General features: G+C 32.5%; 1 protein-coding gene across 1 annotated transcript in view; it reads left to right on the top strand.

Annotated features, from left to right (window-relative positions):
• Positions 1–26853, top strand: part of LOC130893277 (putative transcription factor SOX-15) — a 190785-nt gene extending 163932 nt beyond the window's left edge. The window contains exon 3 of the mRNA XM_057799239.1: positions 25336–26853. Coding sequence (XP_057655222.1) covers positions 25336–26717 — 1382 coding nt within the window. The 3' untranslated portion in view covers positions 26718–26853. The remainder of the gene's footprint in view (positions 1–25335) is intronic.
• The last annotated feature ends 578 nt before the right edge of the window (positions 26854–27431 follow it).

Here is a 27431-nt window from a genome sequence, read left to right as displayed (position 1 = left end):
TTTTAATCTCTATAATTGAATTTATGTTTTTTTGATATTGCATGGTTCGTTAATGCAGTTCTATTTTTTTATCGTATTGATGACCTCTTAGTCTATTTTCTAAACACTGAGATGTCTCCCCAATGTAGACAGCGTCACAATTAGTACAAGGCACTTGATATATATTATTCCTTTTTTTGTTTTTTGTTGTTTTAGATTTTAATTTAGTGATATATACATAATGTATTATGTCCTTTATGACTTATAATAAAATCATATTTATTAAAATAATTTAATAGTGGTTTGGAAACTCCTTGTACATATGGTAAAGAAAAATGTTTTATGCTCTGATGTTTCGTTTCTGTTCTGTTTTTTAATTGATTGTAGTATCTGTTAATCCTTTTCTTGAATATGTTGTTTATCATTTTTTCCGGATAATTATTTTCTTTCAATGCAGTTTTTGCTTTTTGAATAGCTAAGCATCTAAATTCAGGATTCAAGATAGTTGGATAGATCTATCATCGAAACTATTATCAATGATCTGTTTTGTGTCATAGGATGGATGATACGAACAAATCGGAATGGAACAAGTAAATATTTGTGATATTATGTAATTCGTTGAAGTGAGCTTTGTTATGTTGAGGTTAGGTTAGTCTAAAATTCGTTATAAAGAGGTAAAAAAATCTTTAACAATAGTAACGAGCAGCAGTGTTTACATTACTTTCCATCAAACAACAATAATTGTTTTATTTACAAAAGCGTGTCGAAACCTGTCGCGACATGAATCTCATACTATGAGATTAAGAGTTATACATTGGTGGGAACTTTATATAAAGGTTTTGGGTTGACAAAATTCGTTAATTAGAGGTATTTATACTTTTTCTTGATAGTTTAAAATTCGTTATAAAGAGGTTTTTCGCAAAAAATGTTCGTAATGTAAAGTTATATTTTACATCGACTATATATATATATATATATATATATATATGTATATATATATATATATATATATATATATATATATATATATATTATATGATTCTTAATGAACTAATAGTGAAATAGCTGTCATTATTGATTATTGGAAAATAAATATAATGAATAATGATATTCATCTTGTGGAATTTTTGAGTAGACCAACTATTTTTTTTCTGTCCCAACAATTGAAAGCTTAAAATTTTTCATTCTATCATGTAAAAACACAATGAGGTTGTTAACGGGTTTACATTCTAAGGCGACGAAATGTAATGTACTTTTCTGTGTAACACATAATATTTATAATAGTAAAAACAACTTCATTAGGAATAATATATCTATTTATTATATAATAGTAAACACTGCCGTTTTAAAGAATACATATTCACAAAATTTATATTTCAATAGAACAAATAGGTCATATTTAGCAATAAACTTAACGTTATTTTTTATCTTGACACACTTTCTCAGTCTATAAAAGATGGATATAAATAAGAAGACGAGCAATATCAGTACTTGAGAAGGGCGCACCCAAGAAGCAGGGCGGGCCGACACGCGTCTTCTCGTTATGTGAATTACAATAAGCAGCGCGGGCGGCCGTATTCGGTTAAAATCGCTCTTCGTCGGAACATCACGAATCGCATAATACACCCAAAGAAATTCCTCAATAAATTCCAATCCATAATTTTTTTTTTAAATAATTTTTACGTAAATCAAAGACGCTATTATTTACAGATTTTAATTGGATCTTGATATGCTATAGTTTACTAATATATAAGAAGGTAGAAAAATACTCTATTAAAGGTTTAAATAAGATTATAAATAATTATAATAACAAATAAAATATTAGCAATTTACTTCTTCTCATTTTTCCTTACCAAGGAAGCATTGTATGTATTATCCATTTACCCTTTTTTTCATATTTTCCTGTCCTGTACTAGCATCAACTTTGATTTATTATCTGTTTCTTTGTTTTCCCATATCAGCTTTTTTTTCGTTCCAAGTTTTTGTTAGTCTGCCCCTTCTCCTTCTTTCTATAGCTCCTGCTTTTAATATTCATTTTTTAAATCTATCTTAAGCCATCCTTTTTTTCTTTGGTTGTTTCTTGTTGTAGTTTTTTCTTCTATTTTTCGTAGGTTCTTTATCTCGATTATGCTTAATTTATTATATATTTTATTGTTAGTTACCCACGTTTCACTTCCATTTGTTGGTTTTGGAACTGTTTGTATTGTATAAGCTCAGTTTTACTTTCTTTGATATCTTCTTATTAAACATTGTTTTATTCAATGCATGTTTGTTCCGATGCAAAATATTTAAAAGTTCTGAATTCTACTTGTTCTTCTTTTGCTTCATTTTGTTCCAATTTCTGTCGATGATTCTCATTGTTTTGTATTTTTCTATGTTAATTTCCATTTGCAGGTTTTCTATCTGTTTTATCCAACTATTTGTTAGTGCTTCCACCTTTTTGTAATTTTCTACTAGATTTATTGTCTTCAGTACTACATCTATTGTTGGTACGAATAATAGACTATTCCCTGGTTTTAACCCTTTTTCCATCATAAATCCTTCTAACCTTTGTTCATTCAGTCCATCCCTTGTAGTTTCCTATATACACTAGGCATATTGGTCTGTAGTTTTCACTATTTCTTTTTTGTAGTTTCTTATGGTTTAAAACTAGCAGATCCTCCTCCTATTCTTGTGGTATTATTTCTCACTTCCATGCTTTTTTCATTATCTTCCATTATCCTATATGCTCCGCTTGTTTTGTTGATTCCTATTTCACGTATTGCCTTTATAGCTGATTCATTTCACATTTGTATTTTCTCTTTCTTTCTCCTCTTCTATGATGTCTTTTGTACTGCTTCTCCCTTGGTTTTCTTTGAGTAAAAAGAATTCCATATATTCAATATTGTTTTTGGTTTTGTTTGTTTTCCTATATCCTTAAATATTTTTATCACTTTCTTTTTCTTTTCTGCCATTGCTTTTATGCTATCCCAGAATTTTCTTTATTCATCATCATATTCTTTCTTCAATGTTTCTCCGAATTCCTCCCAACTTTTCTTTTTCGTTTCTCTTACTTTTTTCTTTCTCTCCTTACTTGGAGAGTATGTACTCTCTCCTCTGTGTTGGTCTTCTTTGGATCTTGTATATTTTCTGTCCGCTTGTTTTTTCTTGTTTATTACAATTTTTTTAATAAAACAACTGCTTGTCAGTGGCTGTCTTACAATTTCATTATTATTCACACCTCAGAGGACAGAGAAGCCTATAAATATGTAATCGCCAACATACAATAATAGTGGATAGGTAGCAGAATGTGTTTTATTTAGCGAAACACAATTTAAGAGGTCTCCAATTGCTAGAAGCACAGTAAGGAAAATTTATGGAACGAGAAACAAAATTTGGAAGATCAGTAATAAACGACCATTCAAAATTAAATATATTTTTGTCGTTAAAAGACAACCCTCACGCAACTACATTAGAAATTGTCTCACAACATAACACAAATTCAATTCAAAATTAACTGTTTAACGTGTTATTGAATTTTTTAAGCATGCTTTTTAATTTCTGTGCATTACTTTATTATAACACTATATAATCGTTAAAAAAACTGACATTTGACATTGTAATGAGAAACACTTCACCTTTTACTTCATATACAAACAGTTCATTAATTTAGTAACATCAATTGTTACTCTTCGAATACAAGTTTTAATTTAAATGAAGCGATGAGGCCTTAATTGAACATCACTTTAGTTGTAACGTGAAGTCTATGTTCCGCCAACATGAATTTTGAAAGCATGAATTATTTATGGCGACCATAGTATCCGTTGCCCGTCATTTTCCGTTTCTCGAAGATGATAGTTTTTTTACGAAGGGTGTGTTGTGATAATAATCGAACTTTAATTTGATGTATCATTGAACGGAAATGATTTTTTTATCTCTGAGTTTACTCTTTATTAATAAAAACGTGAATTGAATGAAATCACTAGATTCCGCTCAAAAAAGAAGATTCAGATGAATGTACTATACTTAAAACGCTATTAGAAGTTACAGATGATATGATGGGAAGAAAACTTATTATGGAATCCAGATATGTTTACTATTTATAAATTTTACAACGTGTCGAACGTGTTTTTACGTATTTAGATATTATATCTACAGCAGATTGATTAAAAAGAAAGCTTCATAGCTCAATTTTTTTCTCTTTACCAATGCTAATATTTCATTATATACACTTTGAGTTTTAATTATAGAACGCTTCTCTTATCTTGGTAACGGAAACATTTTTATGTTATTTTCATTGTCATGAGATCTTCAGTTTCTTTGGATTAGACTGTTTAAATTACACTACCGGTCAAAAGTTGTTCCACGAAAACTCGGTCGGGCGACTCTGACGGCTAAATCATTACTTTAAGAACATTCTTCTTTTCCAATTCTTTTTCGAATACTCTTTGCACAGCTTCGAGGACCGTTGTCATGCAGGAAGAAATATTTTCTGCCAATGAGGCACTGGCCTAAGCGGACTACTTTTTCCTTTTCTATATCATTGTTCCTTTAAAATCACTACAATTTCTATGGTCTTCAGACCCATCCCATTAAACACTCTCCCATTATTTATGGGTCCAATTTTTATGTTATTCAGATTACTGGAATCACTCAATTTCATTTTGTCGTATTAAAAGGGATATGGTCACTGCCACCCTTCCAAAAACGCCAGCTTCTCTCCATTTCCTTTTTACTATAAAAGTTTTCAGAGATAGATATCACTAGATCCATTGATCTGAGCTGCTATCACTGGTCCCGTCAATCACGTTTACTGATAAATACAATACGTTTATCTTCAGCGGTTGTGGTTTTTCGAAGCCGCTCTTATAAGGTAAATAAATAACGAACACGAATATTTTTTGTTGTTAAGACTCTGTTTCGACCTTAGCTTGACAATATGAAAGAGAAATTTGTTGAAATGTATTATATTTATATTTAAAGAATGGATCATGGGGTAGGCAAAAACTTTTTACCGGTAATGTATATTATGGAAAATCTGCACAAATATCAAATATTCATTTCACGATAAAAGAAGCCCATGATTGAGAAGTAGGCAAATAAGTTAGCTCAGAAAACACAAAAACAGATTAGGCAAATGTTTAAAATGTTGCCTTACAATACAGCAAAGGATGCCCTTTTCAATATATTTTGTAACGTCTCTGACTGCTCTTATCTATGTGACAATCTAATTCCTGAATATTTGCAAAGTTTGTTTTACGGAAAATGTCTCTTAAGTAGCCCCACAGGAATAATCTAAGCGTTTCAGATCAGGTTATCTATAGAGCCATTCTATAAAACAACGCCTTCCACGAAGCGTTTCTTCATTTATTATAAATTTATTTCTATAAGTAGATTATCGCTTGTGGCTATCGCCTACAGCTAGGATAGTTAGAGAGTGTACAAGAAGTAAAGGGCCAGTCCAAACATATTACCTTGTCGTACACTCACGTTAATTTACTTCAAGTTTTTGCTCTGAAAACTAGTTTCAATATACAACTCTAATAGTTGTTGAGGCGGGAATTTGTTCAGTTTGTATTTCAGCCCTTCGTTCCAAACTTTGTCTAATGCCTGAGCATAGTCTAAAAAGACAGAAGATCAGAACTACTGTTATTCTAGACATTTTTTTAAGACATCGATTATCCTGTGAAATCAACTTTCTCTGAAAACAAACTGATGTGAAGTATCAATTTCAAAGTAAAAGACTTAATGTATTCATTACTATTTTTTCAAATTAATTTGATATTATTGGTAGTAGATACCATGTTTGGTGGTTAGTTTATCATTATAGCTTCAGCTACTTTCTTAAAAAGTACCTAATTAAATCAGAACTAGAAGCTTTCTTCTAGTTGATATTCTTTTCAATATTTTGATTGATGTAGTATAGGTTATTTCCAAGCTGACTTGATTTCATATTATCAAGTTTTCTTTCTCCTTCGTTGACCGTGAAAGTATTTGCCAAATATTATGCAAATCTCATTGCTTTTTGTTACTTGTTTTTGGCCCAGCTTCCACCTTGGTTTTCAATTGAAGGCTTTAGGTGATTGTTTTCTTTAATTTTTGGTCAGTTGCATTTGATAGTAGACTTATTGTTTGTCAATTCGGTCAAAATTTCAGACATTTTCAACACTTGATTTCTATTTGACAATAATATGAGTTAATTCTGCTGGTTGGCCGTTAACCAGTTATTTACAGTTTCTTTAAACAGTTTCCAACATCAACCTGGATATTCTTACTAAAATTTCAGATTTCTTAGGCATATTAACTTGACGAACACGAGTGTTTGAGACGGTCAAAAACTGTGACAACAAACGATAATATCATAGAAAAAAGAAGAGGCTGTAAACATATCAAACACATTTGCCAGATTCTAACTATAGAATTATCTTTGCCTAAGCTATTCGCGCGTTGTGTGCCGGGCTTATTCATTTTGAATTAAAAGTGCTTTCAGATGTGATCATTTACCAGGCACTTCATATTCATATTCATAACTATATATGAGACCTGGACACACGACTATACTCTTACATTCATACAAATTGTTACAATTTGTGGACAAAAGTTTGTAAAAACTAAAAAATAACTAAATAGAGAAAAAACAAATAAAATAAAAATTTCAACATACAGAATAAAACCAGTAACTAACTAGTAATAGGTAAAAACTAGTAATTAAATCCATAGCAAAAATTAAAGCAGTATGAAGCATGCCCGGAATTAAATATTATTATTAGAATAGAAGTCGTTGACAGAGTAGAAGGCACTTACCAGTAAATACGTACTCAAGTTATTGAGAAATGCGGGGAAACATGATATCGATTTAATTTCAATTGGCAAGTGATTGTGCATTTTTTGCATTGTAAAATATTGAGCTCTTAACTAATTCTAAACGTGGAGTAGGTAGGTAAGAGTTGTGATCCGTGCTCCTAAGTGGATAGCCTTGTAACGATCTTTCTAAAATTGGAGAACCCTGCTTACGAATTAGGCAAACGGATTTAAAGATGAATAAGGAAGGACGAGAAATTTTAATATTTTAAAGACGTCCCTGCAGTGAGCCCTGCTGTTTAGTCCCAGTAAATATTCAACAACTCTCTTTTGTAGTTTGAAGTTTCACTCAAATTGAGACTCACCACACGTATCCCAGAAGGGAAGAGCATAACGGAGATGCGACTCAATAAGGGTATAATAAACTGTTAAGGAGGTGGATAAGTTCAGTTCTTTGGAAACTGATCTCAGCACAAAACAAGAGGAACTCAATTTTTTAGATAACGCGGCATATTTCAAAAGTTATCTTGTTCAGTCTTGGCTTTCAGATAATAAAATAATTCGTGAAGGTCCCTAATATCCTGCATTATGAGCATTGAATACTTGCATTTTGGGAAAATAGGTAACTGGTTCGATGCATATCTACAAAAAAGATCGATAAGAATATAACCTATACCATTATAATTGCTAATATGTCTGGCTTACGTATTAAATTTGTCGATTTGTCTCTCTTTTTCTTATCTGGCAGGTAAATAAAAGATTCATTTTCCATATTGTTACCAAAAATATTTTTCTAGCTGAACACACATAAATAATACGTGTTGCAACTTGTTCACACATCAACAAGCTCCGAATTCAGTCTTATAATACGTAAAATTTTTCAGTCACACCTTATAAGAGCCGAATTTTTATTCGTTGCCTGGAAAAAGCAAGTTTCTGGATATGTGTATAAGGCAAGTTATGAAATGATGCTTCAACTTTTGCCCGTTTTCAATATAGGATAAAGCGACTTTTCATACGTTAACAGTAAATCAAGTGACTGATAATATGATTCATCTCATTTTTTATAAAAAATTGATTATAATAGAAACCCTTAATTACCAATTTTATACTGATTACTGTGTTTTCTCACAATTTTGAAACTATTGAATTTATTTTGGTGAATCACAAAATATTGTATCAATCTTATATGCTGAAATAAATCAGTTAAGTATGATTTGCATATAAAAAATAAGCATTTCCAAGATCAAATTTACATAATAATAAGTTTGCGAGACAGCAATCAATCTTGTTATTATGTACATTGTTAATTAGAAATTTTTAATGACGTTTTTTAAGGTAGGCAATCTTTTCTACATGACTGATATTCATGGGTGATTTCTTAATTTTTAACAGGAAAAATTGAACCGTGCTAAAAAGCATTTCCGTACCTCTTAACATCCTGTATTTGTTCCACTTCACGGCCTACGACTCCTAATGAAATACATTTTGCCACTTCACACTGTTTAACTATTAAGGTGGGCACTGTAGTAAAAAAGTTTTGTTTTAAGAAATGATTTGAATATTGTAAAACGTTAGTTTACCGGTAGAAAGGTACGTATATACTCGTTTTTTGTACCAGCATAAAATTTTATTATGTACGGGTTTCTAACTCGACATCCGACAGAAAAGATAAACTGAAGTTTAACCCGATTTTTTTAAGAGTTTGAAACTAACTAACAAATTTTACATATATTTCTCTCAGGAAAACAGGGGCCGCTAGTGCATAAGCACTGCAGGGCTACTAAGCTTTCAATAATGCCAATTCTTCTTGTTTTTTCCATGATAGGTCCAACTTCTATTTCTTCTTTGATATCTTTCCTCATCCTGGCTCTAGATTATCACTCCACCTCATTTGTGATCGACCTCTACTAAGTGTTCCAATTTATCCTTCACTGTTTTTATCAGTCTATTGTATGTCATTCGACTTATATGTTGGTTCCATTGTTTTCTACGCTGTGATACCCATTCGTTAATATTATCCGCTTCTTTCTCGGTTTAGTAGTGTTTTCCAGATCTTCCTGATAATTATCATTTCTGTGATCTCTAAGAGTTGTTTCGTTTTTGATATTTCTGGTGTTGTTTCTTTCTGATGTATAGGTCGTTATAGGTCTGATTATCGCTTCGTAAATTTGTGCCTCTGTTTCTTGTCTTAGATGTTTGATCCGCCACAGTACGTTCTGAAGACGTCCCCTTCTAGATATTTATCCTTTTACCACGTTTTCTACATCTCCATAACTGGTTGTGTCAATTCCAAGGTAATTTCATTCTCTGTTGTATTATTCTACTTTCTAGTTCTAATTTGCATCCAATGGTCTCTTTTTATGTTGTCATGCATATGGTTTTTTCATTCGAGACACTCATTTTATACTATTTTCATGTGAGATTAAAGGTATTCAATAAGGAAACTTTTATTATTCGGAAAACTTTGTAGAGTATTGCGACAAATTTCTCGAGGATAAACTGATAACGTAATAAAGTACGATTACGAACATCACTCTATTATTTATTTATAAAAGAACATCTAGCTAATATACAGAAAGAAACAAAAAATCATTTGAATACTTAGGAACAATTTCCAAGAAAACATCATCATCAACTATTTTTTATTGATTACTTTTTTTAACAGTTTTACATTATTTATATTTCTTTCGTGATTATTAGTGACAGCGTTCTCGGCAATACCCGATTTTTCGGTCCGTTCCTAATTTAAACGAGCTCTTGAAATCGGACCTTAACAGATATCTTAGCCAACACAATCGTTACAGCTAATTTCATATATACCACTCTTGTCTTCCACAACAATTGTTTAAATGTATAAATGGATTTATAAACGAATTTGAAACCCACTCTGTTAAAAATTCCTTCCAATCCCTTTGTATAAACAGGATTGAAAGGTTTCACAAATATATCTTAAACCTATTTATAATTCTCTTATCATAATTGTTGAGTACAGCAGCATTTCCAATTAAAGTCCTCTCATTATTATATCTTTTGATATTAACACTTAACATTTTTTGTAATTATAATCGAGATTATTGAGCTTGTTCAACCATATTTGGTTTTGATGCCCGACAAATGAGACACTACATATTCACAATTGTAAATCACGCATAATTTCGATAACCAAAGTGTAAAGGTAACAACTACGGTATTGCCAACGTGAGTCGTGAACCTTGCATTGAAGGAACTCAACTCCATATTTACTGAGCAGCAAAAAATTAGCAATGATAGAAAGAAAAACTAATTATCTGGCAAGAACTTAAGGGTGTGGGGAAAAAAATGGTACATTTTTAGACAGCTTAGCAAGTAAAGTAGACGCGATTGAGATTATGTTCGTTTTGTTACAAGAATGAAAAATCTAAAAGAACACCAAGTACGTAGAATAATTGCCAAATCAAGATCTTAAGAAATCGTTTACGGTTAATCAATTTGAAAGAATGGGAATAGGCACACAAGCAATTTACGTTATCTGTCGGCTTGTTGGACCGGTATATAGTATAGTTAAAGCAAAAAATGCCTTAATAGAAGAGAGAAGCTATGGTTAAAGCGGCTGACGGACAACTGTTTGTGAAAAATGAGCATAAAATTCAAAATTACAAATCGATAAGAAATTAGCTACATTCTAAAAAAACAGAATGTGGTTCAAAAATCAAGGAAATCAGCACTAAAATATTCTGAGAAGAAACAAATTGAACAAAAATCAAAACTTACAAATCTCAGTGACAAGTTTTCGCCCACTAAGGGTTTGGAAGTCAATATCGATGACGAGTCATATTTTACTTTTGACGAAAGTCAAACAGAAAATGATGAGACCTATTACTGTCAGAAAGGTGAGGCAGTAAATTCGGAAATGTATATCAAAAGAGACAAAAACTAGAAATTGTTGGTATTGTTGGCGATATCTTATGTTGGTCGTTCGTCAACATACATTTGTCCTTCTGAAAATTCTGTAATCGCCAAAATATTTGAAAAAGAGTGTGTTTGATCTAGATTAGCGCAGTTCATACAGAAAAAGCATTTTGAAGGGAATTTTGTGTTTTGGCCAGATGTGGCATCTGCTCATTATGCAAAGTACGTTGCGGGAGCTTTTGCAGAGTTGAATATTACGTTTATTGCGTAGTTTAGGAATGTTCCTAATGTCTTTCAACTGGGACTAATAAAACGGTTTTAGTGAAACTTGGAGCAATACGTTTATTCTTAAAGTTGGCAAGCAACTACACATGAAGGATTAAAAAGAGCATTCTGAGCAAACTCTGGCAAACGTATGATTTAGTTTTCATGCTTAAATGCAGCAAAGTGCAAATAATTAAATTAGAACAAACAGTTTGCACGGATTTTTTGTCTTCATACCCTTAACTCCGTAAAGTTGCAGAATTTCGCAACTAAAATAAGAAAACCTTTCATATAGAAGATCTAAGATGGGGGCGATTACAAGGACATGAACGCAGGTCGCTTTCAACTAAAATTTAAGTACGACCTGCCACGTGTCGAGGTTCAGTCTATTGTTGTGATGGATAATACTCCTTTCATAGTTACTAGAAGAAACGTATTTCTACTTTAAACACTTGAAGAACTGAAATAATACAGAGGTTACGTGAAAACGGGATTGATCAATTTGAAATTGCAATTAAAGTTAAGCTAATGGCAACAATCAAGTCAATTAGATCTAGTCAATGAAATGCCACAAATTTCCAGTTATTCAAAACATAAAAAATAATAACATTTCTGACCGCTTTGGAACATAGATACTTAGTTATCTCGTCTGTTATTATAAAGAAGTTATGACAGATGGAAGAAAACACCCTATAAAAAAAATTTACGATATTTTGGACCGTCACAATATATTCATATTAACCGGTCTATGGACCGTAATCATCACTTTAGAATGAAACACGTTAACGAAAATATTATAAAAGTAATAAATAACTTGTGAATCTTTTTAATGAGAAAATATTACATATGCATAATATATAGTTGACGAATGGTTTTTTAAGTAGGTTTTGTCGTATGGCGTGTCTTTGTGTGTATGGACAGAGGAGGGAATATTTTTTTGAGAACAATCTTGTTATACCTGGCCGCTCTCGGTTCGAGAGCATCCGTTTTATTTATAAGGGTTTTGTGGTAATCATAAAGCCTTAGATCATTTTTTTATTACTAGTTTATGGAACGTGACTGTATAATATTTGACAAATAAAAAAATATTTATTATGATGTGACACTGATTAAAATTATGTCCGTTCTTTTCTTGTGGATATTAGGAGCTCCTCTGAACACAAAGAGTTATGGTTATTTTACATTCTTCTCTATTCTAACCTTAAAGAAACTGAAAATTCGGATCTACTACTTACCACTACCAGGGGTAATAGAGGATTATAACTGTGATATAATAATAATAAGCGATCTGAATGGTAGAGTAGAAAAAGAGACCAAAGGTATCGATTTGAATATGGTAAAACAAAAGACAAAGAATATGAACAGAAAAAGAATAATAAGCATAGATATAGAGAATGAACTTATAATTATTATCAAAACACACTTTTTACACAAAGCTATTCATAAAATAATAAGAGAAGTCAAAAATAGACAAGAGAAATCCTTAATAGATTACTTACTAGTACAGATAATTGTTTATGGATAATAGTTAAGAATGCCAAAAATAAGCCAAATATTATGGCCTTAATCGCAGCGGATGATACAAAAGAAACTTGTGGGATGGATCAACTTTCAATAAGAATAAAATCGATAATCGAAGAAGCGATACATACCATATTTTGGAAGAAGAGCAAGAGTACATGTTGTTGGTAGATGCTCCCAATGCGTTTAATGCAATTAGCCGATCTCCAAGAGTAGTGCCCTCTGATGGAATTACCAGTCTAAGTTTCGACTCTTAAGGCTTTCCGGTGAGTTCCCCAGCATTTAGTGGACGTACTTTAGTAGAAGGGACCTCTTCACTTTAATGAATCCTTTGTCAAGTGGAAGCAGCTCTACAGTATAAGAGACGACGGAGAACTGACGTTGAAAAACAATTACGTTCGACAATTATAACGGCGCTGCGAATCCTTCAAAGGATCACTGAGTCTTCAGCATCGCAGTAGTTGTACTATAATCTCAAGACTAGCTGATAGACTGACTTTTCAGCAGACCAATTTCTGGAAGACCTAGCATTAGGGTATAACCACACTCATCTTTACCTCCCTCAAAATTACGAGTTACGGGGTCGGATTAGATCTGGTTCAAGCTCCAAAAAAGTTGGCCTTGTTAAGAGAGAACATGGCGACGTTAAAGACGAGACGACTATGTTAGCCGAATCATCTTAAGGAATTGCTGTGACCGAACTATTATCGCGTGAGGCTGACGCAGGGGGGCCGGCATTGATAGCAAATATACGAGTAGAATGGGTTTGATAAAAAGAGAGGCTAGCATTTTTGGACAACTGCATGATCAAAGCTGACGATGCTTCCTATCTTCTCCAGGATAGGCCTCTGCAAATGAAAATCATGCCAAGTACGACGGAACAGCAGAGGATCTTTGTGGATCATTTACCCTCGTTAGCTGTTCAGCAAATGAAGTATTTCACGCAAAAAAGCCATATTCACAGGTGCTATGATGGGTCCGAATACGTTTTCAAATGGTGATGTTGAAGGCGGACTCTCTGCGACAATTATTTTAAGAAGTTGATTTAACAACATCGTGAAATATCAGCAACTTTTTCGATTCAATTTTCCTGTTTATTATTCTTATTTCCATATTAATTTTGTTGACTATAAAAATTACTAAAAATGTCGTCATCGTCGTCATCGTCATTGAGTTGAGTTGAGGTGGCAGTTCTATATTTTCGCCTACAAAAATTTACCTGTTTCAGGATCTATCAGGGACCTCATAACATAAACTGCGCCATCTAAGTGTAGGTAGCAAATGAACCCATGAAAAACCTACAGCAACCAAATATAAAATATTTTGAAAATTCCAAATTCAGATTCATTCAAATAATAACTTTTTCTCACTCTTATTTCTTCGATTTCGATCTCCATATGGTATCCCCCCGCCTTTCAGTAAATCTTTTTTAGTGTGAAGTCCAGCAGTTAGGCTACCAAACTACGAAGACCTCTTACTGAGCTGAAGGTATTAAAAGCTACCTCCCACGGATTTGTTCTGTGTTGGTCACTGAAAATTATTCAAATTTAAAATGTACAAGTTACTGACGTTTTATCCAATCAGTTTATGTGTAATAACGTCAAGATGATATTGAAGTCGAACAATAATGTTAAATCAACAAGTTTATTGATGCTCTCAAATATCTATAGTTCAGAAAAGTATCTATATTTTTTTTAACTCAAGTTAATCTAAGGACTGACATAATTTGACTTATAGCCACTAGTTATGATGTTGAATAACTCGATTCGATTGTGAGATAACTTTTTCTATATAATCTGAATATTTTTTAATGAATTCTTTGATCTATTTTATGGTGACTATTATAATGTGGATGATTTATGTCATATTTCTTTTCTTTTCTTATTGCTTATCCATATCGCTTGTTTCTCTTCTCTGACCATCTTGCAACCTTCGCATAGATAATCAGTAGTTTTTCACATATATCTATCATCATTGCTGTTTACCTTTTCCAGGTTGTTGTAGATTACGGATAGTGTTTGTTGTTGAGGATTTTAAATTTTAAATAACTTCTTAAGAAGAAAACTAGTAGTGTACAGTCGGATAACTTAGTGAGTTATTTCTGTGTTCCCTTTTTTCCAATGCATCGATTTATATATATTCTGTCTAGAACACTTACGTGCCCTTGTAACTGCAGTTTAAATTGTTGGCTACTTCGATACGAGATGAAAGCTGTTCTAATAGATTTTCATCAAAAACATATGATCCAGTATGATGTAGTTATTTGTAAATGGCGCTCTTTAGGTGTACTGTATATGTCAAATTCGATACCCACATACAAACGAAGGCAACGGCTACACTTGTTTGTCTGCAGACACGGTAGGCATCGCATTCTAAACAATGGGCCTGATGCTAAACAGCTGATAGCGACTTATCTTTGGCGCATGTATAGTTTTTATGAAGTAGTGCTAGTCTCTAATATGGCAACTCATACGAGTATAATATTGGATGGGAACCTCCAGGAAGACATGTGAAGGACGTCAATTTCTAAGATGCATGCGAAAAAATGTAAAGGATCTGTGAAGGACATGATCAGTGAGCTCATACAGAAAAATACTGTAGAAGAAGTAGAAAAGCAGTTGTTGATTATAATCAACCTTTAGTGTGTGGCCTCGGAAACCCCAAAGGTATTATTATATATTTTCTACTCGATATTTGAATAAAAGTTTTATACTGACAATTGGACATTCTGCTCAATGATGAATCGATTTGAAAAATGGAAAAAGAACAAAAAAGTTTAGTATTAAAATATAGCTTTTAACAAATAGACCGTTCAAACATATCAGCTTAATTACCGTCGAGCTTTCGGGACAGCCAAAAACTGAAACAAACACATATTAAGGTTACAGAGATAAAAGAGGCTTCTTGATCCGTCCATATTTAAAATAAGTTATGTGCTCTTTAAGCCGGACTTTAACAAGTTTTCAATATATTACTAGATTTATAAACCAATTTTAAATCCTCTCTGTTAAAAATTTCGGCCGATCCTATCGTATAAACAGGATTGAATTCTCTTATCTTCAATAAAAGTCCTTTCCTCAAAAGTCACTTCTTAGTACTGGATATAGCGAAAATATCATACACATACCCGTGGAAATACCCAGGAAAAATATTGAAATACCTTCTTAAAATTAGAAAGGGCTATTCGGCTTGTTTTTTATCGAATTTCTCCGACTTCCTATCTATTCGTGGTTTATGTTTTGACTTTATTTATACTGTAGACTTGTTAATACTGATCAAGTTCTAGGATTACAATTTCGCAAGCTCTATTCGTAGTCTTCAGAGAACTGTAGAGAGAGTAAATAATAGAGTTATTTAAGGAGTAGTTATAAGAAATGTGGGATAGGTTTTGCTTTTCACCCCAGGGGCATGAATTCGAGGACACTTTGTTAATTTTATGCAAGAAGGCCAATATAGCACAGTAGTTGGAGCGTATGCTATTTTCTGGATAAGTTGTACGTATTCTCGGTAATGGCCATCTCCTTTTTCTTCAATATCGTATTCAGTGTCTGGCGCTATGTCAAAAAGGTTCTCATAACTGGCAAAGGTTCGAATGTTTCACTCAGCAAGCATATGGTGAACTTTATAGTACTAAATGTTTGTACTTCGAAAACATGTCAAAGGATCTCTTTGTAAAGTTAAAACGGCGGAAGAGCTGTTTCCATATCATTTTCAAGTATATTAAAATTCAGTTTTTCTGAAAACCTCAACAATAGACATTACGACGTTTCATATCCTTTATTTGCACTAATAAGTTCATCTTTATTAAAATCTTGCATCGGAGACCGAAGATGTATCAAATTCTCTCAATTAACTTCTGACACAACTTTCTTGAATAGTAATGAAACTACTTTTATAACTGAAATATTAAAACGATGAAACGGTCAAAAATTGGAACGAAACGAAGAAAAATATTTTCTAGCTAAATCAGAACTAAACAAAAAGCTGTTTCAAAATATACAAAACGCCATAGAGAAGTTCATAGAGAGGATATTAGAAAATATAATGAAAGTCATCTTGAAATCTTAAAACGAACCGCTAAAGGTATATTCAAACTCATGTTGTCAAAAAAAATTAACAAGGCTCATGAAGAAATAAATCCATACGTTAATCGAGCAGCTTATGCCAAATATCATAAAAAGATATTAAAATTCAAATTATTGCACTGCACCTTCTGTCTGCTTAAAAATACAACATTGCAATGTTGTAATGTTGTAATTTACAACATTAATGTACATTAAAATGGTAAAGTTCAACTTTCTAAGCTTGACTCCTAAACCTAATAAATTCCCGTAAGTATGATGGATGTTTCCAAATAGTACATTTTGGAGCCAAAGAGGTAATGAAATTTTAATTATGTCAGCTTTCAAAGTTCAAGGAGTGGTTTATCAAAAAATAGACAGCTGTCTTAACCTAACCAGAAGCCTTATTTTCGTCAAGTATACTTTGTTGTAGACGAATGTCATGAAAAAGGCATCCGTTGTGAAATTTATCCAGGCGCTTAACAAGAATTAGTTTAATGACTACAGAAGTTGTTATATCAGCATAACAAATTTCTCCAGGATTTAATAATTTAAATAGATTCAATTCAAAAATCAAAAAGACGCCACTTCACAATATCCTTCTATGTAATGAAGAAGATGACCACCACCTCACTGAGTATTTTTTCTGCTTTAAGATTATGGAGTGTGAGAGTGGAATGTGCTATTTATTGCAAACTTTTCAAATTGTTGCTCAGTTGTTAGTTCAGTAAAGTAATAGGAGATATTACAAAAAAGCGACGACATATCAAGAAAAATAAAGTTCTTTTCCATTAAGCCAACGCATCTTTCCAGACTACGGTGATCCCATTGACTAAAATTCACGAATGGCACTTATAATTTATTACTCACCCACAGTATTCAGCGGCTCTGCCCCCCAGCGAGAAGTATCCTATTATCAGTTGGGAGGGTCAAAAAAGTTGGAACATCAATGGAAAGAGAGAATAGATTCAAAAAACGACTATGTTGTAACATACAAATGTACATTTCCTATAAAAATAGCTGTGAAAATTATAGTGTTATTGTGAACAATAACATGAATATATAAAAGATATTGGATTCATCGACAGGTCCGAGCGTTTCAAAAAATTATAGTAAATGTACTATTCAATTCATTCCGAACTCCAACTCCAAGACTCTACTGAGATATCGTCTTCGACCCAATCATGGATAATATATTTCTAGAGTGGAGAAAAGTTTTTTCAAATAATGGTTCAAAGTTCCAGAAATTGTAAAATTAAGAGAATCATTTATATAAGTTAACGTCAAGATCAGATGAATAAATTTGGAAGTATGCTTCCTGTGAATAATATAATTATTTTCCTTGAATAAACATTAAGTTTTTTGTAAAAATATGTTGCTGATTCATCACAAATGATTGTTTTTCCATTTATAAAAAGAAAGGCTACAACACAATTCAAAAAATATCGACTACCGTGTAATACAATATTTTATTTAAAATTTTGATGATTATTCACGTTTTTTACGATCTATCTCTGTAGGTAACGACTCAACATGGAATTTTTACTCCCACATTATCGACCTACGGGAATTTCATAAATTTTTATAAATATAGTCTACCCCTAGATTATGTAATCAATTTAAAATACCGGATGTATATGTATATAAAACCGTCATAAATCGTTTTATTATTATAAATATTAATTTTATAAAAAAGTTTATAAGACAAATAAGTGAATTCGAATATAAAAATATTTCCTTCGATTGTAACGAGATTACTGCTCACTAATTTTCTCATTAAAAATATTTTCAATTAATTTTCCCAAGAATCTGAACAACCAGTGGTATAATTTCGGTTGTTACTTTGGCCTCTCGTTTGTCAATTGACTTTTTTCACAAAATTACGAAATTTCCTAACGGCAAAATCAATTTTATTCAAAAAAAAACAAAGTTTTGCGGATTTGGCAAGCTGAAAAATATACGAGGGTTGTCTGAAATGCTCCTGGCCTAAGAAAGAAACAAGACTTTTTTCATAATAATTTTTATTTTTCAATATAGTGTACTTTCAATTCTTTCCATATGGTCAAATTAAATTTCTGAATCCTTCCAAATTAAATTTCTCGTTTTTCTCCTCAATAGACATAACGTTCTCGTCTGAGGAAAATCTGCAAATGAGCAGAAGTTAAGAAATAGGAAAATTCGAAGTGCGATTCGTTTATTTTAACCATGGCTATCAACGACGTGTTTGCATTGTCCTGATGGAAAAGCACATTATTTTTCATCAAATGCGATCGCTTCTTCGTGATTTCTGCCTTTATCTTTCATGCAATGATGAGTTACTCTCCTATTATTGTTTTGCCTTCTTGTGGATGATTGTTGAATATAAAAAACGGTAGCTACGACATTTGTCAGCCGATGAAACTAAGGTTCGCCAGATTCGCCTTTAAAAGTTCACTGTCTTGACTGTTTTTTATTTTAATTCAAGGAAATAGAGATGGATCCAGGTTTCATCTACAGTTATAAATTGAGATGAAAATTCCATTAATTTTGCATAAACAGCGTCCGTAAGGCCTGACAAATATTCATCCAGACGCTCTTTGGAGTCAAAGTGAGCAAACGCGGTACCTGACGCACATATAGTTTACGCTTGTATAAACCCTCATTCAGTATATTGTTCTTTTGATATACCGATAACCTCTTCTATCTCTCTAACTTTAATCCGACAGACGTCGGACGGACTATTTGGTAAATTTTTCGATGATATCGCTGGTTATTGCAGTTTTTAGCCATCTCGAACACTTATCGTCAGTCAAACTGATACGGTCGCTTTTGAATTCAAATGTCTAAAATTTTAAAATCGTTAGTTATTTTTCAGAGTTTCCATATACAGTGAGTAACTCCTCTTTTATAACCGTAGCCTTATTTCAAAAACAAATATTCAATGACAGCTCAATACTCAATTTTATCAATTTTCAGAAAAATCTTCCACAACTAATCACTTATTTAAATTTCAAATAGAATCTGAGCGTGCAAAACGGCGCAAGTTTTAGTGAAAACATTTCTACAACACTATCTCTACTTATCAAAAAGCTTAAAAAAATAGAGCTAAGCACTTTGTCAAATATTATTTTAGCTAGTTACGCATTCATCAACATGGATGGAATCTATTGAAAATAACAATTTCAAATTCGTCCTGAATATCACGAGTTGGACAAATATTGTCTTCTAAATCAATCGAATAGTGATTGAAATGAAATGAAATGAAAAAAGAAATATAATCAAGTTCCATCGATTTCGTTTTGAGAACTATGGTAATAAAAAAGTATTCAAATATAGGATAAAAGAGGTTAAAAAAATGCTGAAATAATGTTAGTTTCTTTCCTATAATTCATTATTCAAATTTCTTCTTAGAATTGAAAAAAAAACTTATCAAAGTTATTAATGTATTAATTTAAAAAGCATCACTCTTTGGAACTGAATTTACGAGATGCATTATTATTGGTGTAGGAGTTCATCTGTCGGGCATGTCTTTGTGGAAATCAACACAGTTTTGGGAGGTGAATGCAATGAATTTGGTACAAGAATTTTAACTTTCAGCATGCAGAACAATTATTATTTTCATCTTGAACAAGGAGTACTTGTGAAACAAATTTTTATAATCATAAACCTAGCCATTTTAGGCATGCCACAAGTATGTGATTGTTTCCCCTACTGTTTAACCTCTATTCTGAGGCAGTATTCAGCGAAGCCCTCGAGAATACAACTGCAGGCATAAAGATCAATGGAAACATTATAAAAAATCTTCGTTACGCAGATGATACCGTGGTAGTGGCCAGTAGTCTACCAGAACTTCAATCTGTTATGGACGTTATTGTAGAATATAGTGAGCAATTCGGCCTTTATATGAATACGTCCAAGACCAAACTATTAGTATTCTCAAAAATACAAAGAAACGCCACTCCATTGAGAGATCATTGAACAAGTGTCATCTCTAAGATACCTGGGCATGCTTGTTAACCAGGAATGCTACCCAAAACTCCAAATCAGATCAAGAAATGAGCAAGCGCGGAAAAATCTGAACAACATGAGGATATTTCTGGCAAACCACAACCTTAAACTCCGTACCAGAAAATTGATGCGACATAGAGGACCCACAACAAATGGGTGAACTTCTCACGATAATCAAGAAGAGAAAGTAGCACTACCTAAGACATGTAATGAGAGGCGAGTGATATGAGATTCTCCGCCTGATAATAGAAGAGAATATCGAAGGAAAACGACTTTAGCCAAAATTCATGGCTGAAAAACTTGTGCGAAGAAGCCATTTTAACTACGTTTTGTGAATCCAAATTATATAATCGATGTGGTCGAGTATTATTACTTCGTAAAATCCTTGTCGCAGTTTGACGATACCACATTTTCCATTAATATGATGGTGGTTCAAATAACGGAATTTTTTAATAAACGTACGAAAGTTTTATGTAGTAAAAGTGGTTACGCTGGAGGTTAGACTGGTCTAAAGCGTAAAGAACAACCGTGAGCGCGGAACGCCGTTTTTTAGTGTACTTATATCATTATTTTTTTGGTCAAGTTAATATAGAATCTGCGGATATTTGTGTAAGTGTCTCTCCAAGGCTCAAGTGTTACAGATGAAAACATCGGCGTCACGGCGAGACTTGGTGACGAAGGCCACTTAAAGCGAAGATTACACAGTCAGAGGGGAAGGTGTTGTGTACCGTAAATATGGTTGATTTTATTACTGAACAACGAACTGTGAAGTTTTGGAGTCATTTCCTAAAAAACAAGGTGAAACCTGTCTACAGATCAAAACGACGCGATATTGCTGCATGACAACGCCATACCGCATACAATTACCCTTCATTAAAATACTCGTACACACACATGCGCGTTTGTGAGAAAACCCGTCCCATTAGGCTTCCTTCCCAGGGCAGAGTCTACGGATTGATAATAAATGGGAGATTCCACCGATTTCTGACAAGTTTCGATCTTTTTGAGCGTCTTGGTTTCGCCCGTTGCCTCATTGCGCTCTCTCTACTTCTGTGAGAGATTTCGGAAGGTCTTCTTTTTTGATTGAGGGTTAGTTCCTGAGCTATATACCCTTGTCATTGACATTAGACATCTATATTCAAAATCTTGACTTTTTTTTTCACTATTCGATACTGTATCGTCTACTAAAAATGATCGCCAAAAAGTCATCAATCTCCATAAATATAAAATTTAAATGGTTAATGAAAATAATCAAAAATGTGAGAAAAAAATTGAAGATGTTATAACATGCATTAAATAGAACACTACAATCCGCCATTGTTCCTTGGAAAAATTAGCTGGCTTCTTGGATCTGAACTTACGTGTCCTTTAGTGACACCTTAATTTCTCACCTAACTAGCAAAATTCCTTACTTTTGTTGTTAGAATAGGTATTATGAGCGCTTCCCTAAAACCCACACCGGTGTGTTTTGCGGTTTTGTTTTTTGAAACTATATTGTTCTTCAAGTAAGAATAAAGTTTAGCAATATGAGTTATATCGTTTTCTATCAATTTTTCACATCTCTCGAGCTCATATTTTACGATCAACTTGTATTCAATAGAGTTTTTTTCAATATATTTAACCCATTTCATTATATTCTCTTGCATATTGAACGCTACAAACTTTGTGTCGTATTCTGTTTCAAATTTTAATATTTACATTGAGATTCAAGAAGAATTAACAAAATATCTGAGTAATCTTTACATTCACCTTAAACAAATGAATCAAAATAAATAGTATATCTATATATATTAAAGATATAACAGAAGTTAGAATATTCCTGTTATCAGATTTTTATATAAAATAAGCCTAAGATAAAATGTTTCACAGGCGTGATGATAAAAATGTGTTATTTCATAAATAAACAAATTAATTCATTAAATTATTATATATAAATATTTCTAAAGTTTCTTGGACGTCATGTCTTTTCAAAATTATACGTATGGTAAGTAAGACATGAATCTAATGTGAGAAAGAAATTAAATTCTTTTGAATGAGTTAAATATCACTCATATATGTCACTTATTCACTGATATGAGATATTTCATTGTAAGTGACTAGAAAAACTGATTGTTATCTTCTACTTCCCAAGCCCCTGCGCATTCGATAATATTCCATTGAAATTGTTGGCATGATGGCAATAGAGACGAACATTGCCGTAGATCAGCACAACTCCAGATTTCAACATACCTTTCCGTTTATTTTGAATAGTTTTCCACAATCAATACAAATCTTCAAAATAGGAACATCAATTGTTATTCCAAGCGTAACCTCCACAATCAAACCACTTTTTGGCCAAAAAAGTGAATGGTTGCCATAACCTCAAGATTTTTGAAAGTTCATTCAAATTTAGTAGGAATAAGTACCTACTCGTATAGATCCGTTGCTTTAATTGTCGTTTCGTTTCGGTCAGGATATATTGAACCCATGTTTCATTACCTATCACAATGTATTTTAAAGATTGGCCTTTCACGATTGGTGGAAAAATCAATCGCAGCAGCCATGTTTATTTGTTTGCAACTGATCAGAAAATGTCTTGTTTGATTCGCCGGTAACAAAACTTGCCTCAGTCTGGATATGATACTGAGCGATCAAAGAGTGGGAAACCCTTAAAAAAGTCAAGCCTGGGCTTGATAAACATTATTCGGTCTTTGCCCCAAGACAACCAATTGTTGAGAAATGGTTTAATAAGTATAAGCGTAGTGAAATGAGCTCCGAGGACGATGCCCGCAATGGAAGCCACAAAGAAGCTGTCACTAACATATACATAAGAAAAGTCCACAAAATAATTTCGTACAATCGTAAAGTGAAGCTAGTCGAGATAGCTGAGTCTCTAAAGATATTAATGGAATAAAAATACTTTATTGGGCATTAAAATATTGAATTGGCAATTGCTTTAGAATTAGAATAGATGATAAAAAGCAAAAAATCTATTAAAATGAACAAAGAAATATATAATTTAGGAAGAAGGCAATAATCACAGATAAAGTTTTCCTCTGCTCCAGAGCAATAATAATCCACCTACCAATAATTGAAGGTTAAGTATTCGTCCTCCTATTTTTTTTTCAAAATGTTTTCACAATGAAAGCATTAACGCTTACTCTCTTCTTCCAATGGACTAATATGAATTTTTCGAATCATAGTACTAGCTTTTCTTTCATTTTTTGTTTTTTCTATTTATTTCCATTTAAAAAAGATAAAATCTTTCCAAAGTGATTCAAATTTAGTTTTCAATTTCAATATCAAGTCATTTGTAGATGTTATTATTATCCATTTTTTTAATAATGTCGGAGTGTCATGAGATATTGTCATGACAACATTAAAACATTTATTTAAATTTGTAAAAATATTGTTTCACGTGTTTTAATTAACAATTTGTATTGAAGTGTAACAACAAAGATGAATACTGACTGTGTGTGCCGAGTTCGGGGCCAAACTCGACACCGGTGTTCAGGTGGACATCGAACAGGCAGCGAACAAAGCGACATTGGATCTACTGCTTCAGAAATCGAAATAACTATATACAGTAGATTTATGCAAAGGTGTAAATCAAAGAATGTTTAGTGAAACTGTATTTTTAGCTTTCTTTCGAGGAAAAATCGAAAGTGTCGGAATCTTCCACAATAATGTAGACATCAGGAAATATTACAAATTATTTTCATTTCTAAAGCCACAAAACGTGGGCTTCTGTCCAAAGGAAACAAAAATTCTCGCAAGAGATCAAATCGATAAATTTTTAAATGAAGCGTCAGATATTTTGTACATGGCACCGTAGATGGAATAGAAGAATTAGAAAATTCGTTACTGATATATATTCCGAGTACGAAAACCAATGCCAAGCGTAGTTTTTTTATTCCTTCAAACTCCGTCAGTTATTATAGCAAATATGCTACATTATGCTCTCCTAACACTTCTCATCGATGGTTAACAATACGTTAACAATAACACATGTGGTAAGATACCGGCCGAGATTGCGACGTATTTGAAATTATTCGATTCAAAACTCATTAATGATCACTGCTTTTGAAGATCGTCTTCACTTGCAAATTCAGGAACGGATTTGACAACGATTACACGAAGTGGATGATAGAGGCTCTCAACGGTCGAGGAGAGGTACATTGAGGACTCCATTGGAAAAAAATAGAAAATTGCTGACAGGAATCTTCCTGTTTCCAATATCGGTGATGAGTTTCCAGTTCTATCAGCAGCTGCAACATCTTCAAATAGCAATAAACAGCACCCTGAACTAGTACCATCTTCAAGTAGCAAGTCTCCATAACCAACTGCTCTTATTGCAATGTTAATATCACTATATACAAATAAGAGAATATTAGTTATGTTATTAAAACTATGTATAAATAAGTAATTACTATAAATCTTTTTATTTATAATTATTACTTTTAACAATACTTATACGCATGCTTTGTTATAAAATTCAATGTCAGCTTAAATTAAAAATGTAACTTTTACCGTTAGTTTCATAAAGAACAAATTTTTCTAAAATTTTTATTCTGGAATTATTATAACTAATATAAGTTTAGTACATTTTGAAAATAAAGTTATTATTTTTCAATATTATGATTGGTCATAGAAAAAAGAGTGTATGCAACTCGCATTACATGATTAAGACACTCGTATTTATCTTATTAACTATCATTTAATTTGATATTTAAATCAAAACTATGATCAAATAAACAGTACACCCCATTTATTTTCATTAATATTTCACTGTCACTAAATCTTCGAGTTGACTAGCTGATTTTTTGTTAATAAAAAGTTGTGATTATCTTTAAAATTGAATTATTTATTTCAGGAAAAAAATGGCGGTCCCTAACTCCCCAGGATCGACGGCCATTTGTAGAAGAAGCAGAGCGACTTCGAGTAATTCACATGACTGAACACCCCAATTACAAATACCGACCTCGACGTAGGAAGCATAACAAACAGAGAGCTACATCCGGTCCCGGAACTCGTGTAGGAACGTCTTTACCAAGTCCAAGTTTACCGAATATGTCTCCAAGGTACTCTGGATACATTCCTCCAAACAGCAGCCTTTCTCCTAATCTTCAACAACAGCAAGGATATACGTCCATAAATTTTCCGAGTCCAGGAGGTAGTGCCGATTACACTAATGAAAAAAGATATAGTCCTGATAATTACAGCCATTACGGTTATTTAGCCTATCAAAATTATTCACAAAAAAGTCCTTATTCTACACAGTCTCATGATAACTCGCCTGCTCATAGTCCTGATTTGAAAACCCAGAATACTCCTGGTAGTCCTACGGACGAAAAGGAACAAGCTGATAAAAGTACCATTTTACCTACACCAAATCTATCTCCCATGGATCAAGATAACGAGAAGTATAATCAATATAAAGAAGACACTAGAGTATCTTCTGTGCAGACTTTACCGTCATCTACCGATCAAAATTTCAACAATAGACTACACAATTACAGACAAACCAACCCACAATTTACCAATACTCAACCGATCACTTCAGTTCCGATGGGAAATGGTATGTACATAATGAGTGCGAATAAGAGTAGCGTAGAACAAGGGCAAGTAGTTACAGGTACTTATTATCCTCCAGTTGCTACTTCACAAGATCAACAACATCTTGGCAGTTCACATACCACAGCAATTAACGCTACAAGTAATTTGAGTTATTACACTTCAAATGTGCAGCCTTATTATAGCAAAGATTATACTTACGAGCATCATGACCAAAGTAAAGATACGTTTCTTGGTTATCAATCGATGAAGATTTTGGAAAAACCCGAATACCTTCAAGTGTACAAACCTCAACCCATCGAACAACATTATGATTACGGACAAGAAAATCATTTGGTTCACAATTTTCTGCCAAACACAAGCACAGAAAATCGAAGTGACGTCGATGGGGACGATGTGGACACCAGAGAATTCGATAAGTATCTAAAGTACAGTAATTCTGAACCTAACGTTATAGATTCTAATCATAATTATCGTAATGAAGGACTTAGTTCGAATGTGGCGTACAATTTTCAAGCTCAACAAACTTCTGTGATTTTGCCTAACGCAAATGTTAAACCAGAACCATTCATAACGCATTGTCCGGAAATTTACGAACTTGCTGCCAACGGAGTTCCTAAAAATGAAGATGACTTTAGTGAAATTTTAGCCGGTGTAAGAAAGACTTGTTTTAGTACGTGATAATTTGTAAATTTATAATGTAAGTAGTTGAATTTTATGTGCAATTTTGAACTTCTGCGTCAAATATCGAGTAGTTTTTAAAAGGAGCTTAATAGCATACATTAAATATGCATAGGGTTAGTTTGGGCAATTTCAAATTAAACACACATTATATATATATATATATATATATATATATATATATATATATATATATATAAATATATATGAATTTTAAAAAAGTCTTTGCCAGCTATATTATAAGCGGTCTCTTATTGGGAACATGGCAATGAAACACCAAATCGGACTAACTTTAATATATTTTCCGAGCTTTCGAATACTTATATATTCATCGTCTGGGACTGAAATTATGGTCAATACAATATAAGAAATATGTATAAATGGTATAACAATAATAAAATTTCACTTAAAATAGTTAATTAAGATTTTCAGTGGTTTTGGATAGTACTAATGCTTGTATAAATATTCAAACACAGAATTTGAAATTCATTATTTAAATTAATGTTGATAGAAATATTGATTATATAAAATATTGAATCTGGTTACTTTAGGAATTTTTATTAATTTATAATTGGTTAGATTATGAATGACGTTGAATTTTTATAAGTTAGATAAGGATAAGTTGTAGTGAATGATGTTCAATATTAATTGGTAAATTGATGGATAACATTAAATTTCAATAGGTTAGGTCGTTATGAATGTAGTTGAATATTT

Source organism: Diorhabda carinulata, chromosome 4 (assembly GCF_026250575.1).
Source record: "Diorhabda carinulata isolate Delta chromosome 4, icDioCari1.1, whole genome shotgun sequence".
In the NCBI taxonomy this organism is placed as follows: domain Eukaryota; kingdom Metazoa; phylum Arthropoda; class Insecta; order Coleoptera; family Chrysomelidae; genus Diorhabda; species Diorhabda carinulata.
This window is presented reverse-complemented; position numbering and strand designations above follow the sequence as displayed.